The sequence below is a fragment of the Choloepus didactylus genome, chromosome 6, assembly GCF_015220235.1.
Source record: "Choloepus didactylus isolate mChoDid1 chromosome 6, mChoDid1.pri, whole genome shotgun sequence".
Lineage (NCBI taxonomy): Eukaryota > Metazoa > Chordata > Mammalia > Pilosa > Megalonychidae > Choloepus > Choloepus didactylus.
Window position 1 is genome coordinate 132,749,739 of NC_051312.1, and position 13,046 is coordinate 132,762,784.

The 13,046-nt window shown below is 39.9% G+C and overlaps 1 protein-coding gene across 3 annotated transcripts in view; it reads right to left on the bottom strand.

Annotated features, from left to right (window-relative positions):
• Positions 1-444: 444 nt before the first annotated feature.
• The window catches only part of BUD13 (BUD13 homolog), a 35,236-nt gene continuing 22,634 nt past the window's right edge, over positions 445-13,046 (bottom strand). For all 3 annotated transcript variants that reach the window (XM_037841534.1, XM_037841533.1, XM_037841536.1), the window contains exons 6-10: positions 12,852-12,957; positions 12,355-12,493; positions 11,864-12,048; positions 11,563-11,644; positions 445-850 (exon numbers count right to left, since the gene is read on the bottom strand). In XM_037841534.1, the coding sequence (XP_037697462.1) occupies positions 757-850; positions 11,563-11,644; positions 11,864-12,048; positions 12,355-12,493; positions 12,852-12,957 (606 nt within the window). In that variant the 3' untranslated portion in view covers positions 445-756. The remainder of the gene's footprint in view (positions 851-11,562; positions 11,645-11,863; positions 12,049-12,354; positions 12,494-12,851; positions 12,958-13,046) is intronic.

A 13,046-nucleotide genomic window follows, 5' to 3' on the forward strand; every position in this document is an offset into this window, starting at 1 on the left:
GGGATCTTATTTAAGAAATCTATCTTCACCCAAAGTCACAAAGACGTTCTCCATTTTTTCCTATTAGCTTTATCATTTTGTCTTTCATTTAGGACTTTAATCCTCTGGGATTTGTTTTTGTTTTACATGATATGAGATAGGGAATCCAACTTTATTTTTGTCACTATAATAAGTCAATTATTTGAGCACCATTATCTATCTCTTCCCCACTAATTTGTGATGCTATCTTCATCATACACCAAGTCTCCAAATATTCATGAGTCTATTCCTAAGTCTAGTTTAGAACTTATTCTTGTTTTCTCAGATGAAGAATCTATCACTGTAAAAGTTTTTATTCACATTGCTTTCTAGGCTAATGGAAAATCTACCCATTACCCTCAGGATCCCCAGGGGGTTCAATATTACCTTGGATTCTTCCCAGAAACAGAATACGAGTTAAGAAAATGATTTTAAAAAAATAAACGTATGTTTATTTAATTAAAAAAGGAGAAAAATCCTAATCAAGAATAAACCCCAGGGCACTGAGAAATCAATGCTCCCTCTGAAAGCCAACACAATCAGTGTTGGCACACCTGAAAAGTACAGATGCCTCAGTCCAAACATCAGGTCCCAAATAATCTTCTTGGGTCAACACTGGCACTGAAGTAGCTGGTCCGTGTGGGCCCTAATTAATAGCATAGACGACTGTTAACAGCTGGATGTCTGGCTGTCCTATTCCCACCATCATAACCCACAGCTACCCCACAGCTTCAGAAGTTACATATCCTCAACACTCCACTTATAGGCAAGTTCCTCTACTGCCTTTTTGCTGGCAAGCCTGGCAAAGCGCTTCTGTTCAAATCCATTGGATCTGCAATCAAAAAAGACACACTAATCAGCCAGAACCCCGAACTGGTCACTTTCTAAAAAAAGAGTTCACAATATAATAAACAGGGAGAAAAGTAAGGCAGTCATGTGAAAACATTTAAGACATATGCAATAGAGTCAAAGGGACAAAATATGTAATTCATCCTCCTTAGTCCTTGTTCAGACCTTTCTTTGACTCTTCAACCACTACTGCAAACCTTTGCCACTTTCTAAGGCCCATCTCACTCTTAGCTGATGTCCATATTTCATACTTTATCCATTCATTAAACAAACATTGACTGAATTCTTAATAAGTACTAGGCACTGTGATAGGCACTGAATGAAAACGAGTACAATACAGCACCTGTCCTAATGAACTCAGACTAGGGGAGGAAACAGACATTTAAACAAATAATTAAAATAACAAGTACATACCATGGTAAATATGCATAGAATATTGTGGAAATACAATGAGGAACTTATTTGGCTTGTAGTTGGGGAGGGGGTAAAAAAAAGTGACATGAGGGATAGACCAAAATGGTCAGGAAAAATTTCTTGGAGGTAGCTCCTAAGCTAAGTCTGAAAAGAAAGCTACTTTTAGGGATGGAGGCAGAGAAGGCCAGAAGGATCAAGAGGGCATTGGGATGACATGAGACAAAGTTGGAAAGGTAGGAAGAGGCTAATTCATAATGAACTTGGTAAGCCAGGGTAAAAGCTTAGATTTCATCCTGTAAGGAGGCGCTTTTGGGCAGAAGCATGAAGGAGATTTCAAAGTAATCACCCCTGAGGAGTTCTGAGGCAGGAAAGTTACTGCAATGGTCCAGACAATAGATGATAAAGGCAATGATGAAGAAGAGGGAAGGGGAAAGAGAAGACATAAGCAAAATTAGTAGGGCTTGGTGATTGTTTCAGTGTAGAAGGACAAAGAAGAAAGAGAAATGTTTGACTCTCAGACTAATAATTTGAGTAACTAGATGAACGAGGCTATCACTAACCAGAACAGAGAACACAAGAGTAGGAGCAGGCTTAGAGTAGGGGAAGATAATGAATTCAGATCTGAACATGCTGCATTTGAGGAACCTCAAGTACTTATCAATAGAGAAATCCAACATATAACTAGATACTAGACCGAGCTGCAAATACAGATCTGGGCATACCTTTGGTGTTTAAAGGTATGATTAGGTAAGATTCATCCACAGAGAGCACATAAAGTGAGAAGAGCTAAGAGTTACGGATGCAGCCCTGAGACACACTAGAGGAAGAGGAGTTCTCAAAGGTCACAAGAAAAAATGATAAGAGAAAAGAGCTGAGAGAGAGGGAGAATAGGGTTTGTGGAAACCAACACAGGAGTCAGTGGACCTCAAAGTCCCTGCTAAATACTATGCATTCTCTGTTTTATCTAAACTTCTTGAAAGAGCCCATATCCAACTGTATTTCCTCACTTCTCATCTACTCCTTAACACATTACAATCTGGCTTTTGTTTCTCTACAGTTCATAACGGCCTTCCTTATTGCCAAATCAAGTGAACTCTTCCTTCTTCTTCCCCCAAATTAGTCATCAGATCCTATCATCTTATCCCCTGATCACCTCTCCACTTCCTCTTTCGCCATTCTTACCACCACTGTCACAGTCAGACCTTCATTACCTCTAGCCTAAAGTACTGCTAGAGCCTTGTATCTGGTCTCCCTGCTTCCAAACTTGTGTCTTTGAAATTCTTCACATTATTGCCTTAATGATACACCTATCTAAACTGCAGAGCTGCTTTTAATCTTCAGGGACTCCCCTTTGCCTTAAGGGCAAAGACCAAGCTCCTCAGACTTCCAAGACCTGCCTTGAACTGGCCCCTACCTACCTCTCCAGGTCATCTAGGCAAATTCCATTTCACACATTATGCTATCCAAAAACACAAAACTGCTTATGATTCCCTGTAGCACTATGTTGTTCTATGTCTTTACGTCTTTGCATACATAAGATCTTCTTCTTAAACATCTTTCCTTTCCTTCTTATCTTGACTGATTACCAGCATCCCTTAAGACTCAATTCGTGTATCACCTACTGTAGGAAGCATTTCCTGACTACACCCTCCCAAGACTGAATTGACTCCTTCTTTGTGCTCTTAAAGCACCTGAAAAAACCTCTACAGTAGCACTTACCAAGTATCACTGAAATCAATACTGGAATAACCTCTACAGCAACACAGTAACACTTAACAAGTATCACTGAAATCAATACCTGTCTGTCTTCTCCTCCAAACAGAAAGTGATCTCCTGGGCTCAGGAACTGTCTCTCATTAATTGCTGAATCCCTGGTATCTAGGACAGAGCTGCTTAGTTATAACATGTATGCTAAGTGTTTCTGACCCAATTGAGGTAACAGGCTTCTTTCTTTCCTAAGGTCTTCCCTAAAGGATGAGTGGGGTGAATAATGGGACACCTTAGAAGGGAAGCTTATTATGAATGGCACCATCTCCAACCTTAGAAGCATGCACGGTATTCCAGAACACCAAAGAAATCACTGGCTTTTGCCTCCTAGGAAATAAGTACTTAAGAGGATCAACACTAATGATCATACAAAGGACATATAAATAGCAAATCAAAACCTAAGCAGAATCAAAAAAAAAAAAAAACAAATTACAAGAGAACTCACAGTGGAAAGAGCTCTGAACTAGGAATGAGGAGCCCAGGATTCTAATTCCAGCTTTATCAGGGGAACTGCATGACTCCAGGCAAATTGCTCAACTTATCTGGGTCTCAGTTTCTGTTATAAATGAGGTTGAGAGTAATTGACCTTATTGTTTTTTTCTGACACTAACATACTACAGATTTGTTCTGGAAATGTTTGCTTGCAATGGGCCCAAGACTGACAAAACTAGAAAAGGTGACAGAAGAATGCATAATCAGAAAGAAAGCAAGGATGAGAAAGGGAAATAAATAGAGAAATCTAGGAGAAAACAAGAACGAGAAGTGGAGGAAAGCAACTGGGAGACATGAAGGCAAATTAGACAGCAGTAAGGTCATGGCTATAAAAAAGATCTGCTTTTGGCTATACGGCAAATTAATATTCTGAAAAATCACCGGCTACCCAAGAAAGACCCTGTATACAGGGAGCAGCAAACCAAAGTGGTAAGGTAGCCTGAAACCTGCCAGTATCCAGAACTAGAGCTTTAGATTTTGATGGCAGCCTGGGGGACAGGAGACAAGGCCTCAGGTCCATAAAGGTAGGAGGTGGACTGAGTCTCCCACTCAGAGCTAGAGCCCTTGAAGAGCTATACCCCAGTGAAAAGGGTGGCCAGGAAAAAAACCCACTTACCCAGAAAAGGGGACAGTAAGGTAACCTAGCTCATTTGGTCTCAGCCTTGGATTCTGGGGGGCTGTGAGTGGGAGTGGAAGTTTTCCCTGGGAATTATTTACTCCAGTCCTTTCCTTAAGCAAGTATGAGATTCAAATATATTCTGCCCAGATAGTCTGAGAAACCCCAAGTCAAGAAATTAACTTAAGTAAGCACAGCTGGTGGCACCCTGGGGCACGAGGCAGAAATAAAACACAATTCCTCTCCAAAAGCCATCCACTTAGGCTCCTCAGTATTTCCACAGATTGTGATTAACAAAACAAACTCACATTTTAGAATTATTAATGTGAAACCAATCAAAACCAATCACCATAAATGAGAATCAAAAGAAAGAACAACTGGGGAAGAACCTAAGAGGGCGGCTAGGAGAGACAGGGCAAAAAAACACCTCCGTGAAAAATACTAGATAGAGGCCAGAAAGTGACCCAGAACACCAGTTCCAGCAATGCACCAGCTGGACAAGATCTGCTGAATCCACAGCGACTGTGCACTTGGTGAAACCGGGAGTTGGCGTTCTGAAACGAGTGAGTGAGCCTGCTGAATGTCTGGCAGCCACGCTGTGGTGTGGGGAAACTGTGGGTTGGTGTTTGGAGGCGGACTAGTTCTTTTTTAAAAAAACCCAAAAGCGGCTGCATATACGGCAGCGAGAACCACACAGTGAAGCGTGGCAGGAAAGAGCTGTGCGAACGCCTCAATATCTGGCATGGAAGATAGCCTTTCACGCACCCACTGCTAGTTGTCGCGGAGCAAGGAGGGCAGAGGGTAGCCAAAAAGGGAAAAAAAAACACACCCCTTGCAGCCATCTTCCCAGCAAGCTGGGAACATTCCTGCCTGGCACCGGAGCCACAGCTCAGAGCCACGCCAAGCGACCCAGTGTGACGGGAAGTGTTTCCGGCAATACCGCACACACGCCACAATACTGGGTGTGGACAACAGCCTTTTGCACACCCACACCTAATTGTCCCAGAGCTGGGAAGGTGGAGCTGTGCGATAAGGGGGAAATTAACACACACCATTCAGCCATCTTTACAGTAGGCTGGGAACGCCACTGCATAGCCCAGCGGCCCAGGGCTTCCCTTGAGGGACAGTGCGCACTTGTGACGTAGCACAGCCTTCCCTCAGCAAAGGCCCTAGAAGGGCACAGCTGGGAAGAGGAACCCACCCAGAAATCCCAGGGACCCTACGCCAATACCAAGGACTTGCGGGTCAGCAGCAGAGACAATCTGCGGCAAGACTGAAATGAAGGTTTAGGCTCTTGCAACAGCCTTAAATCTCCGGGAACACCTGGGAGGTTTGATTACTAAAGCTGTCCTGCCTCCCTAACCGCTCAGACACATGCCCCACGTTCAGGGCAGACAGCACCAAAAACACACCCAAACTTGGGCATCAATTGGACCCCACAAGAATCAGACCCCCACACACCACAAAGACAAAGTTGGGGAGAACTGACTTGAGGAGAATAGGTGACTCGTGGACACCATCTGCTGGTTAGTTAGAGAAAGTGTATGCCAGCAAGCTATAGATCTGACAAATTAGAAATTGGTTTCTGAATAATCCTTCATATCCTAAAAGAACCCTATCAAGTAAAGCAAATGCCAAGAGCCCAAAAACAACAGAAAATTTTAAAGCATATGAAAAAACCAGACGGTATGGATAACCCAAACCCAAACACCCAAATCAAAAGATCAGAGGAGACGGTACTTGCAGCAATTAATCAAAGAACTAAAGACAAACAACGAGAGCATGGCAGGATATAAAGGACATGAAGAAGAGCATGGAACAGGATATAAAGGACATAAAGAAGACCCTAGAAGAACATAAAGAAGAAATTGCAAGAGTAAATAAAAAAACAGATGATCCTATGGAAATAAAAGAAACTGTTGACCAAATTAAAAAGATTCTGGATACTCATAGTACAAGGCTAGAGGAAGCTGAACAACGACTCAGCAACCTCGAGAACCACAGAACGGAAAATGAAAGAACAAAAGAAAGAATGGAGAAAAAAATCAAAAAAATCAAAATGAATCTCAGAGATATGACAGATAAAATAAAACGTCCAAATTTAAGACTCATTGGTGTCCCAGAAGGGGAAGAGAAGGGTAAAGGTCTAGAAAGAGTATTCAAAGAAATTGTTGGGGAAAACTTCCCAAACCTTCTACACAATATAAATACACAAAGCATAAATGCCAGGTGAACTCCAAATAGAATAAATCCAAATAAACCCACTCCAGGATATATTATGATCAGAATGTCAAATACTGAAGAGAAGGAGCAAGTTCTGAAAGCAGCAAGAGAAAAGCAATTCACCACATACAAAGGAAACAACATAAGACTAAGTAGTGGCTACTCAGTGGCCACCACGAAGGTGAGAAGGCAGTGGCATGACATATTTAAAATTCTGAGAGAGAAAAATTTCCAACCAAGAATACTTTATCCAGCAAAACTCTCCTTCAAATTTGACAGAGAGCTTAAATTTTTCACAGACAAACAAAAGCTGAGAGATTTTGCTAATAAAAGACCTGCCCTACTTCAGATACTAAAGGGAGCCCTACTGACAGAGAAACAAAGAAAGGAGAGAGAGATATAGAGAAATTTAACAGACATATATAGAACATTACATCCTGAATCACCAGGATACACATTATTCTCTAGTGATCATGGAACTTTCTCCAGAATAGACCATAGGCTGGGACATAAAACAAGGCTCAATAAATTTAAAAAAAAATGAAATTATTCAAAGCAAATTCTCTGACCACAATGGAATACAAATAGAAGTCAATAATCATCAGAGACTCAGAAAATTCACAAACACCTGGAGGTTAAAAATGAAGGGGAGATGAAAACATTCCCAGATAATAAAAAGCTGAGGGACTTCACCACCAGTAGATCAGTCCTTAAGAAATGCTAAAGGGAACTGTACAGGCTGAAAGGAAGGGACACTAAACAACTGACTGAAACCACATGAAGAAATAAAGATTTTCAGTAGAGATCACATGGTAAATGTAAATACCAAAAGAAAGAACAATTAGACATGCAAGGACTTCAGGTATTAGAATACACAACATAAAAAATGTTTAATTTTTTAGAAATAAAAGATACAATATAATATGAGCAAGAAATTAGAAAATATAAAATGATCAGTGAGATTTGGAAGATATACAAATTAGAAATTCTAAAAATTAAAAAATACAGTCATTAGAATTACTACTTCTATTCAACATCTGCACTAGAATTTCTAGCTAGTGCAATAAGGCAAGAAAAAAAAGACAAACAGATTGGAAAGGAAGAAGTAAAACTGTCTTTATATTCAGATTACATGATTATCTAGAAAATACAACAGAATCTACAAAGAGCTATTCTATTGTACCAAGTGTCTTTATTTTCAGTCTTAATGGAAAACTGACAATATTTGTTACCAATGATAAAATTCTAGCTTTCAGGTGTATATTATAAATTTGGAAAACTTGTACCCCCCACCACAAACTCTTGAGCTTCCCAGTATTTAAAGACTTTTGTGATGTGAGTTTTTGTGCAGTATCAAACAATACAGTATACCTTCCATTTCTAACTACCAATATGTATGAGACTGAATTTTCATATTTCAACCAAACATACAGCAAAAGATCCAGCTGTCTTTTATAAAGCTAGAAGTTAATGAGATTTGCAAAAATGTAAATCAATGCCATTTTCCTATTTTTTTTGTTCAGAAAATACAGGTTTTTTTTTTAAAATGACAATTATGTTAATACGTAATGTTTTTATTATTTAAAAAATAAAATAATAAATATTTAAACTTCTCCATTTTAATTTCTAATATAGTAAATATTAATAGATATAATCCACATAAACAAAAGTTTTTGGGGTCCTCAGTAACTTAGGAGCGTAAAGGGGTCCTGAAACCAAAAGGTTTGTGAATCATTGTGCGAGATGCTAGAATGATGTTCTTTAGTATCCAAGAAGAGATGGAATCTAACATGTAAGTAGATATTTGATTTTGGATAGGAGCACATACAGTTAATCCATGATAATAAAGAGGAAGTCAGAGTATGTGGGTGTGGATGCCAGTTGGAGGATAGATGACTGATAGGGGTTTGTGAGACATTACAAATGACTCACTTCTAAGGCAGTGAAGAGAATTAAGGTTCAAGGGCTATATTTTAATGATATACCATATAGAAAGGCTCCTATCAACACACATCACTCATCTCCTCTACACCTCAGAAAGTATCATTTGAAATAAACAATGTCAAAAAAAAGTGTGTTGAGCCCCGCCCCAATAAAAATGGTGGGGAGGCTTCAGGGCTCCGTACCCCACAGAAACTCTGAATAAACAGCAAGAACTGGCAAAAACATCTTTTTCAAAGCTCCAGAAAACAGTTAGTATATTACAGTAACAAGGTGAGCACTGAAACAAGAAAAAGGTAACTTAAACGCAGGAGGATCTCATGGCACCCTGGCTGATCCCTCTCCCATCCCTTCATTCACTCAGCATGGAGCTGGTCCACACTCCCAGTGCAGATCCATGGTCCTGGTTCTAGAGCGGCAGAGTAACCCTTGTGCACATACTGGGAGCATTTAGTCTGGCCAATTTGTCTGGTGATGGCCTGAGGGATTGAACCAGGACACTCACTGCAGGCTCGCCACCCCATAACTTGCCCTGCATGTAGAAGGCAGAGCTCACAGAGCTCTCATTCAGAATGCTATGGGAGGGCAGTCAAGTTGGGTTGCCAGAGGCAAAGGATTGATAGCTGTAGAACAGAGAGTGCAGTGTCCAGAATCATGAAGAAACTGTTTCCTAGGGACGAGGGGACATTAATATCTGTGTAAATGGGAGAACTCCTAGGGCCACATGCACAGGACAAGATGCATGCAGAGAAAGCATTAGAGAGGCCCCTACACTTTGGCTTCAAGGTATTCTCTAAACTCATTGTATGGATAAGTTTGGAAAGACAGCACTCACACAGGTAAATCTGCAAACACCTGGAAAGAGGTTTTTTTCCCCTTCTTTTTTTTTGTCAACTCCTGGCTTTCATAGAAAGCTCTGTCACAATACTAGCTGAACACAAGCTTAAGGAACAGACACTTCAGAGCCTATATTCCAGAGACATAACACATTAAAATACTGAAATGTCTAAGTTTCAACAAAAGATTACAAAAAGAAGATACAAAGAAACAGGAAGTAATGGCTCAGGCAAAGGAGAAGATTAAAACATTAGAAACAATCAATGAGGGGGATCAGACCTGGAACATACCAGACACAGATTTTTTAAAAATGATCCTAAATATGCTCAAAGAGCTAAAAGAAAACATGGACAAAGAACTAAAGGAAATCAGGAAAACGAACACAGAGAATAACAATAGAAGGATGGAAATTATGAAAAGGAACCAGAGCTGAAGACCATAGTAACAGAAAATAAAAATTCCCTAGAGGGGTTCAACAGCAGATTGGAGCTGGCAAAAGAAAGAATCAGTGAACCTGAAGATAAGACAATTGAAATCATCAAATCTGAGGAGCAGAAAGAAGAAGGCAGAAAAGCGAACAGAGCCTGAGGAACCTATTCGTCCATCAAGCATATAATATATGCATTGTGGGAGTACTAGAAGAAGAAAGAGAAGTAGTAGCAGAAAGAATATTCAAATAAATGATGACTGACAACTTCCCAAATTTAATGAAAAACATGTATATATACATCCAAGATGCTCAACAAACTCCAAACAGAATAAATCCAAACAGGCCCACAGCACACCATATTATAAGCAAACTGTCAAATGCCAAAGATAAAGACAGAATTCTGAAAGCTGCAAGAGAGAAGCAATGTGTCACGTACAAAGGAGGTGCAATAAGATTAAGTGCCAATTTCTCATCAGAAATCACGGAGGTAAGAAGGCTGTGAGACGACAAGCCAAGAATTGTCAGCCAAGAATTCTATATCTTACAAAAACGTCTTTCAAAAATGAGAGGGAGATTAAGACACTGCCAGATAAACAATATCTGTGGGAGTTTGTCAGCACTAGACCAGCCCCACAAGTTATGCTAGAGAGATTTCTGCAGGTTGAAAGGAAAGGACAATAGACAATAGATTGAAGTTACATGAAGAAATAAAGATCTCCAGGAAGGGGAAAGACACCAATAAATATAAATGTCAGCACTACTGTATTTAGGTTTGTAACTCCACTTTTTACTTCCCTACAAGATCTAAAAGGCAAATGCAAAAAATGTAATGATAAATCAGAAGTTTTAGACTTGCAATGTATAAACATGTAATTTGTAACAAGAACTACATAAAGGCAGGAGATGAAGGGGTATAGGAACATAGTTTGTGTATACCATTGAAGTTAAGTTGGTACCAGAGAAAATGAGATTGTTATAGATTTAGGTGTCAATGTTAAGCCCCACAGAAACTACAAAGAAAATATCAGAGAATATGCAAGCTCATAGAGACACGGAGTAGAGTACAAGTTGCCAGGGGTGGGGATGGGGGAATGGGGAGTTAATGCATAATGGGTATAGGGCTTTTATATGGGGAAATGGGAAAGTTTTAGTAATAGAAGGTGGTGAGGATACTGCAACATTGTGAATGTGATTAATCCCACTGAATGGTATCCTTGGGAGTGTGGAAATGGGAAAGTGCATGTTTTATATATGGTCCCACAATTCAAAAAAAAAAGAGCAACTAAAGAGACAATGACAATTAAATGCAATACATGGTCTTGGTCAGGATCTAATAAGGGAGGAGAAAAGGCTCAAAAGGACATTATAGGGATATATGAAAAAATTGAAATACCGACTATAAGCTTTATATCAGGGTTAAATTTCTTAAACTTGATAACTGCATTTAAGGTGATTACATAAGTAACATTCTTCTTAGGAAATGCACATGGCAATAATAAGTGTTCAAGGGCAGGATGTATACAACCTACATTCAAGTGTTCAGAAAAGACTGACAAACAGATAGACAGACGAAAGATAGACAGATGGACTGATAGATAGTGGATAGACAGAATGATACAGTTAAGATGGCAAAATGTAAATATTGATAAAGCTGGGCATCTGGGGGAGTAGGGGTATGATGGAGTTCTCTTCGTGGGGTTTGTATTATTTATGTAACTAGCCTGTAAGTTTGGAAGTACTTCAAAATAAAAAGTTGTTTATCCAGAGCTTTAAAAAGTATTTTGAAAGAGAAACAGAAGGAGGGGGGGAGTGTTCTAAGCATGGGAAATAGGACTCATGGAACTCAAATAGAAGCAAGTAAAGTGCACATATTGAGCAGAGAAAAAGGCAGAGCATAGGGGGATTTAAGAATCATTAGGGAAGATTAGTGTCAGGTGGAAGAGAAAACAAAAATTCAGGAAATACTCAGGCTTACCTGTCAACTCCATCCCAGCGATATCCAGGCCAGATATTGAATCTGTTGGGAGGAGGTGCTGGGCCATTGTAGCGAGGTCTCACTAATGAGGGGAGAGAGAAAAAAGAAGTTGATTACCTGTATAATCCAATTCAGAGCTGGATGGTAGTGGGAATATTCAATTGAACCTAAACTTCCCAACAAATACACGGAATTTACAATTGTATGGGGATGTCTTCTTGGCACACTGCTCTATAGCATCACCCTAATGATTTTCTTCACATAAGTCACCCCCATCTCTGATGGTTCCCAGAAGTCCCACCTTTCTTGTTCTTGTTCTCCTTGGCCTTATTCTTCTTGATGAAGTCGGCCATGGGGTCCCCCTCCCTTTCTTGTTCTCTCAGCATCCGATCCAGGTCTTCATCATCAATATAGCGGGCCAGAGGTTTTTGCATTTCCTTCAATGCATCCTCTACATTTTGTTGCTGTTGCCGGCTCTGGGCAAGCCTGGACAAAAAGAACCAAGCATTTATGATATCCTGATTAACATTTCCACTCCTACACTGAAACGGACCATGCTACTGCATTTGGGAAACCTCCTTCCTCTAACAGCCTAGGGCAAATAACACAAAGGGCAGAATTCCCAGACACCAACCAGAAGTGTAGAATATATTAGTATTTTAGGAAGGCACATTGAATTTCCTATTCCTGTTATCAACTGGGACGGTCAAACAATGAACTAACTGGTCAGAAGAGTAGAGGAACGCTTGCTCCAGTCACTGTAGTCCTCTTCCTTTCCAGTGGTTCTCTTACCCCTTTCCCCACTGCGCATACAGCTCATCTCTCTCTGAGTCCTTCTCTGCTTTTCTCCTTTGTTCTAAACGCTCCATTTTCAAGTTCCTCTTACGACCAGACTTGTCTCGAAATACAGTTTCAGCATATTGGAATTCAGCTGCAAAGGAAAATTATACTTTTTGAGATAAATACCAGGCATCAAAATCAGAAATAATATTACCAATAGGTGAAAACAACCACTTGGGATTCTAATGTTGGATAAGAAATTTTGCAGCCAGATTACAAGTAGTTCCTACCAATTGCTAGGTGCACAGTAGCAACAGGCCTGAGAACTGACACTTTTTAAGAAGGAAAAGAACCATTTGGATCCACTGAGAAGTTAAAATAAAACAGAAGACCAAGTTGAAATTTGGCAGTGATTAAAAGTTTAAAATATCAGGCACAATAAGCTACCTTAAAAAAATAAATAAAAGCTACATGAGCCTAGATTGGTCTCTGCACTTTCACATTTTTACCTTCAAACTTCATGGTTTCTTGGTCCCGTTTCTGGAGCTCCTGCTGTTCTCGCTGTATGTCAGTTAACACCAATCCAGTTTTGGCCCCAGAAAACATGTGTGCAGCCTAGGAAAGGGAAAAAAGAGCACTTAAGTTATGAGACAATTAGGCAGTAGGCTTCACAGGTATACACAGTTAGGTGCATTTTTTGTCTG